The 7140-nt window shown below is 49.7% G+C and overlaps 1 protein-coding gene across 1 annotated transcript; it reads left to right on the top strand.

Moving 5' to 3' along the window:
* The first annotated feature begins 89 nt into the window (after positions 1-89).
* On the top strand, positions 90-7096 carry TMEM9 (transmembrane protein 9). Its single transcript, XM_026864427.1, has 6 exons — positions 90-314; positions 2037-2138; positions 2533-2624; positions 3078-3186; positions 3687-3818; positions 5834-7096. The coding sequence occupies exons 1-6, from the start codon at positions 168-170 to the stop codon at positions 5981-5983; spliced, it is 732 nt and encodes a 243-aa protein (XP_026720228.1). The 5' UTR covers positions 90-167; the 3' UTR covers positions 5984-7096.
* Positions 7097-7140: the final 44 nt, after the last annotated feature.

Raw genomic sequence — 7140 nt, 5'->3', positions numbered from 1 at the left:
GGCCCTCCGGTGGGAACTGAGTCGCCGCCGCCGGGCGAAATCCCACTCCTGGCGTGGGACCGGGGGCCCGAGCGGGGCGGGGGTGGTTAGAGCGCAGATCCCGGCGTGGGGCGGGGGTGGGCAACGAGCGGGAGCCGTCAGAGATTTAGCCTGAGGAGCTTCAGGTGATGTTGAATGTGAAGAGTTTGTTGGGGTTGCTCCCCAGGGGAAGAGCCCGGGATGGGTGCGGGCAGTCGTGCTGTGGCCATTCCTCGGGGGGTCTCGCTGGGAGCTGCCACGCTCCTCAGTCGCGACCTCCGAGACCTTCGCCACGCGCGAGTCCCGCTCCATCACCAGCATCCAGAGTGCTCCTGGGTTGGGGTCGGGGGACAGGTGCTTTTAAGCAGATGGCTGCTGTAAGCTCGGCGGTCTGTCTGGAAGACAATAGCTTTAAGACATCTATGAAGGGCCCCTTTGGACCCGCAAAGCTTGAAAGAGCTTTGTGTAAACCGCCCTTTGTGTGGCCGCTGGTGTTTGACAGTTCGTGATGGGTGGAGTCTGCCTAGGTGTCATTCCAAATTTTAATTTTGTTACTGGTAAACATGGTATTTTCCCCTGCTTTTATTAAACCACGTGTTTTACCTTGCTTTTATTAAAAATGAGAGTTACGAGTTGTTCGGATGACCTGAATTTAGTTGAGCGGGCTAAACCTAAATTCTAGGTATGTGCTGCATTGTTGAGTTAAAAATGCAAACAAGTAGTAGCCCAAAAACACGTTGGGGAATGTGCACCGTGCAGCTCAAATAAGTCCTGGGTTAGCCAGAATTTTTGGTAAAGAGCTAAAACCCTGATGTGCAAGTGTGTCTCTAAAGAAACAACCTTTGTTTCAGGAGATTTCTGTAAAGGGTTAAGAAATCCTGTGATAAGATGATAGGACTGGAATGCATTTTAGTATGTTTTGTCAGGTCACCTTGTTAGAAGTGGTTAGTGTTTTGTTTAGATAAAGAAGAGAGGAATTCAGTGTTTGTAATCCATAACATAAATTTTTAGAGTGTGGACATAAGATAAAGCAAACAGTGATAGAATATTCCAGTGATGTAAATACTAATGGAATTATGTTAGATAATAGAGTACAATCTCCTGGAGTAGCAGTGGGATTATGTGTGTCGTATGGAGCTGATTAATGAAGGTGTAAATTACCTTCCCTGAATAAAGCTGTGCTGAAGTGGCTTTTCAGAGCTCTCCCCAAGGTGGCACCAGGAGGCCTGCTGTGCCTTTGGTCTCTAAGCGGGTAAAAAAAGACTTAATTTTGCTTTTTGTGGGGAAAAAAAAAAATGAACTCCTATTCTTTTGGATTTGTGCAAACACGCGTCTCTAGAACAATTTCATCTATGCATATGTAACAAAAGGCTACCAAGCTAGCAACTTGAAATAGTTTTAAAAAATTAGAATTTTACTCAACAGGTATTTTGGGATAAAGGAGGTTTAGGAATTGGTAAATATTCCACCCCCTTGCCATAGCTCATGGCTCGCAAGAGAGGAAAATACATTGAGCCATATGCTGACTCAAAGCAAAACTTTGAGTATCAGAAGATGAATGATTTAACATTTATTATACAGTGCTGCAGTGAGGCCCCATGTACTTCTGTAGGTTGCTTTTGGTCCATGTTTCTCCCAGTTCTGTATCTTTTACTGAGCAAAACTGTAAGCAGTGAAATACCTGTTGCAGATCTCCACCATAGTAACAGAGTAACAGGAGGTTATGTGGAGTTGCAGAGGTCAAATTGTAGGGAACTCGGCAGTATTTTTTGCAGGACTGTGGTAGTTTGGATGTGTGGCTTTAGATGGTGGAAGCTTTTTTGATAGGAGTGTTTCTTGGGATCTGTGTAAGTGTTTCCAGGAGTTTCTGACTGGCATCAGTCTTGATTCAGGGATAAATTTCTACTTCCTGGGCAAAATAGAGGCAGGTGGGCCAAAAAAAAATAGCTCAAACTAACTCATTCTGGCTTCATTCAGCTGAGATCCTCTGTCCTGGATGTGAATTTTTATTTTCTCAGGTTTCCATGATGTTTGTGCAGTGCACGCAGAAGTGTGTGAGCTCTGTGCTGCTGATCGCGCTGCTGTGCTGCATCCTTTCTCCTCCAGCGCAAGCCAGCAAGGTGAGTGAACAGCTTCAGGCACAAAACCCACAAATGGCAGAGAAGCAGCCATTTTTCTGTGGAAGTTTGCAAAGATAAAGAATGCTATAGCAGATGTGTATTTGTGATATGTAGAGCTGTGGATGTATGTGACAATGGCCTCTGCCCTGCCTTCTGCTGTGTTTTGGAGTGCGTTTTAAAACTTATTTGAAAAATACCTGGTGTCTGGAGCAGAGGTGCTCAAGACATCTTAAAACTGTGAAGCTACTGATGTGAGGGAAGCAGCGCAGGAAGATGTAGTGTGAAGCCTTTGCTCTCTTGGAGGGTGTTTTGCCTTTTCCCACACCCCCGGGTGGTGAGGGCAGCAGAATGTGCATGTGTTTGCTTGCTGATGTGTCTCCTCTTGCTTCTGCAGAGCTCGGAGGACATCCGCTGCAAGTGCATCTGTCCCCCATACCGGAACATCAGTGGGCACATTTACAACAAGAATGTGTCGCAGAAGGACTGGTGAGTTGTGGGTTGAAGCCTGAAGGGTCAGTCCAGGAAAGCCATCGCTTGGGAGTCTCCAGCTGGTGCTAAGGAAGTAAATTCCCTGCCTGTGCATTTGCAGAGGAAGGTGTTTTGGTAGGTGATGTCCAACCCAGGCGAGGGGCATTTCTTGAACAGAGATTGAGGAATCTGGGCGGTATGATTTATTTATTTATTTATTTATTTAAGCCACAGCTCTCAGCAGATGGAGGGTGTAACCCTTCAGTCCCTTTCAGCTGGACTGGATCCCTACAGAAGGTGCTGCAGGTGGGACTCTGGTCTAGCTGAGCTGTGAGGGGAACTTGTAAAACCAGATCAGCATTATCAGCCTGACAGGCAAGCTGGGACACAGAAAAAGTCACCCCAGCATCCTTCCATGGAGCATTGGTTTCACCTTCTCCTGTTGCTGATTTTGGTTTCTTTGTGTTGCAGCAACTGCCTGCATGTTGTGGAGCCGATGCCGGTGCCGGGGAATGATGTGGAGGCCTACTGCCTGCTCTGTGAGTGCAAGTATGAGGAGCGCAGCACCACCACCATCAAGGTAACTGTGGGTCTGCTCCCTGTGGCTGGCTCCTTCTCCTTGCTGTGCTACACCTTCCCAGGCACAGCTGGACCCGTGGGTTCCTGGAGAAGAGCCCAGAAAGGGAAAATAAAACTATCACAGCTAGTACATGGTGGTAGTGCCAGGGGCACCGTGTCTGAGAGAGGAGGGCTGCTGGCAGCAAGGAGCCCGCTGCACAGGAACCCAGTCTTCTTGCTGAGGAGGTGTGACAGTGCCAAGCACCTCTGAGCAGGGACCCAACTTGTTGGTCTTGTTGGTTTGACATGTTCTAAATTGGCACAGTGCGGAGATCTACACGGTTTATGCAGTGATGGCACTTGTGTCTCACCCGCCTTCCTCCAAGTGCAAGAGACTTTCCAGTGGGCAAAATTAGAATGAGAGCGAACGTCAGAGGCAACTGTGAAGAGAGCTTCCTGGCTTCTGTGGTGCTTCTTACCTACACTACTGATCCTTTTCCACTGTGGTGTCCTTAACTGCAGGTGATCATCATAATTTACTTGTCGGTGGTGGGGGCACTGCTGCTTTACATGGCTTTCCTTGTGCTGGTGGACCCTCTGATCCGGAAGCCAGATGCTTATACCCAGCCCCTGCACAATGAGGAGGAGAATGAGGTGAGGGTGCACGCGGGTGGTTGCGGTCATGGTGGAGGCAGGGTGGTAGGGTGACAAGAGAACAGCTGATGGGGAAACAGAGTGACTTCATGCTTGTCCCCTCTGATCCAGCATGGGGCCAGTGCCGTTGCTTTTGGGGCACTTAACACAGGTAAACATTTAGATCATGCTGAAGCAGAAGGGAATATTTGAAGTACAAGTTCTGTATCATAAGCCCAAGCCAAGACCTGCCCTCTGGGGCAGAGGGATGGCTTTTCACCAAGTGGCCTGAATTTGGTATGTCCATCTAGATGGAACCAAAAGTCAAATGGTTCTCCTGTTTGTGCAGTGTCCTGGTTGTACTTAGGTGGTGGTGAGCTTCCAGGAAAGGATGGGTTTAATTATTTGCTGAAACGTGGTGCTAGCTGGGCCCTGTTTTATCTTGTTCCTTGTGCCTCTCCCCAGAGCAGGATTTCACTCAGATCCCATTTTTGGGGGGGACATTGGCGTACAACATCTTGGGCAAGAAGATTAGGACCCAGCAGCAAAGAGAGAGGCCCCCTCCTCCCTCAGATTTTGGGGAAGAACAAATTTCTTGCTGCATGAAATTCATGCAATTTCAGCATCCAGCATACAACACCCTAGCCCTTGGGAGAGAGGCGGTGCTTTAGGGGGAATGATTCCTGGAGGATTTCAGAACGAGAGCACCCTGACTTGTAAGTCTTTTCCCCTTCCCCTGAGGCTTTCCTTCTCTTGTAGGGAGATATAGAAGGCTGAGATGGGGATGGTCTCTGAGAGGAAGTGTTGGAGGCAGAGCTGATGGCCAGTGTGGAGGAGTTGAGTGGCTGCAGGCACAGTGATTAGCTCTCATGCTTGATTGCATCTGTGGCTCCCACTCTCTTTGTGGGTTGCAAGGGCTGTCGAAGACTTGCTGCCTGTTAGTGCAGTGTGTGGCTCTGTGACACAGCTTCCCCTGGGGCTTTCTCAGTCAGACACAGGCAGTTTATGGGGTGCAGTGCCAGGCAGAGCTCTCTCCTTGATCTGACCTCCTTCCCTTGGTGGAGCTCCAGGCTGTGCTTGGGCTGCTGCCCCAGGATCCCGGCTGCTGGGAGGAGGCTCCCGAGGAGGCAGTTCCATAGCAATGGGTGACTCTCAATGCTACTGAGGAGCTCAACTGCACTTTGAGAAGGGAAGCTGCAATATTTGAAGATACTCTCCTTTCCTAGTCTGAGAAAACCACTGGATCAGACTATCCTGTTTATACTTTGTTGTAAGTATAAACTGTTTGGCTCAATTATTTCATACGCTGATGTAAGTGAGGAGTAGCTGCTCTGACCTGCACAGTATCCATTACCTCCCTCTGCTGAAAAAAGGAGGTCCTGCAGAGGAGATGAATTGTATCCTAAAAGTATGCTTTTGCTCCACACTAGTAATTCAGGTTTAGATCTAGGTGCACACTGATATTAGGTGAGGCTTATCTTAACTCCAGTGTGCTGGACTGTAAGCTCTTTGGGATAGGCCTTGTGATTGCTGCGGTGTTTGTGTGCCACGATGGAGCCAAGGCGCCTTCTGACATTATTGTGGTGTAAACGTGGTGGTTTGGAGCAGCCTGGACAGCAAGCCAGGACAAAAGTCCTGCAGCACCATCCAAGAAACAGATGAGCAGCTACTGTGTAAGCTCGTGCACGGCAGACAGCGGAAATTGTTGGCACAATTTCACAGGGTGATGCCGTTTGTTTTAGCAGTGGCTCAGTGCAGACTCCTGGCAGTGGATTTCCAGCACAGGTTTAGACTTAGTGCAGTTCCTCTCCTGGCAACTTTTTATTTGGGGCCTGTGACTTTTTGACATGGGTGACCCCCAAGAGCTGCAGCTGGGGGGCTGGTGTTGAGGAGCTCTGAAAATGAGGTTCTTCATCAGGACAACTCAAGCCTTGAATTGCTCTTTCAGTTTGAAATTTCTCCTGGGGTCAAGCCACCACCTTCTGTGTTCAGGCTGGGCATGCCTTCATCTCTTTCACCGTTTGTTTCTGTTGCAGGACGCTCGCTCCTTGGCCGCAGTCCCCACCCCATCTGGTGCTAGAGCCAACACGGTGTTGGAGAGGGTGGAGGGGGCCCAGCAGCGCTGGAAGCGCCAAGTGCAGGAGCAGAGGAAGACAGTTTTCGACCGCCACAAGATGCTGAGCTAGATCTCTGCTGAGCACCACTTCCCAAGAGACAGGGTAGCTGCGCTGGTCGAGACGGACAGCGAGTCATCCTTCGGGACATCCGTGGTGTTTGACTGAAAGCTCTGACCCTCTCTGATTTACCGTCTTCATAGAGAGAAGCAGACCAAAATGCTTGCCTCTGGTTTTGTCCCCCTGCCCTTTACCTCTCAGCCCAGAGGCTCCCTAACCCTTGCCCGGCCGAGGTCTGCGCTGATCGTTAGCCCCGTGGCTGCATGTGAACGGTCGTAGGCAGCGCTGTGCCCGGCTCAGGGGCTGGCTCGAGCGGCGGCTGCACTCCACACCCTGCGACCCCTGCTCGGCCAGCCCACCCCCGCATCGGAGACAGGGGTCTGGGTACGGAGCATTGGGAGCTGGCTGAGTCTTCTGGGATAAAAGTAGTGGGATGATTTTTTTGGTGGGATAAATTATGTGGCGCTCCTCTGGGATGAAGAAGCCGCCGCCTCCTCCAGTTTGCACCGATGTTAACTGGGTGTCGCAGTGCGTTGCCCTGGTGGGAGGGGGGGGGTCGGGGGGAGACTCCCTGCCAGTGCTCAGCTGCTGCTTGCACTTATCCTGGTGTAAACAGAGTGGGTTTCCACTCTCTTCAGTGGAGTCCATTCAGATTTACACCAGCATAACTGAGACTGCAGCTTGTTTCTGTGTAAGTGAATATCACAAAACTGATTAGTATATTCACAAGTAAGAGACCAACAGGTAAAAGGTTCATGTACATTTATGTCTCTTCCTGCTTTAGCAGTGGATAAAAACATACTGAGGAGAAAGCTCTCTGTTTATACCCATGTTGGTAACCCTTGATGCTCTCACAGTGTGGTCAGGAGCATTGGTGTCCAAGAGAACGGGAGCAAAGGCTTCTACTGGAACACTGTAAACACTTCTCTGGGTGTTGGGGCCCTGCAAAGGGGACACTTGTGCTGCTCAAAACACTCCGAGAGCTCTGACTGCATTGGGCTGGGTGGAGGAGGCTGAAGGGATTCCGCACTGTGTGTATTGATCCCACTGAGAACACTCACAATGTCAGGAAGGTGCTGGAGTTAATCATGTAGCATCTCTGTATTAAATGCAGACAAAGATCTATTATATGGCTTGCTGCTTGCTTTTTTTTCAGGGAAAAAGTCCCA

Source organism: Athene cunicularia (genome assembly GCF_003259725.1).
Source record: "Athene cunicularia isolate RWA chromosome 26 unlocalized genomic scaffold, athCun1 chr26_part2, whole genome shotgun sequence".
Classification (NCBI taxonomy): domain Eukaryota; kingdom Metazoa; phylum Chordata; class Aves; order Strigiformes; family Strigidae; genus Athene; species Athene cunicularia.
Note: the sequence above shows the minus strand (reverse complement) of the source record. Positions and strands in the feature narration are given on the sequence as shown.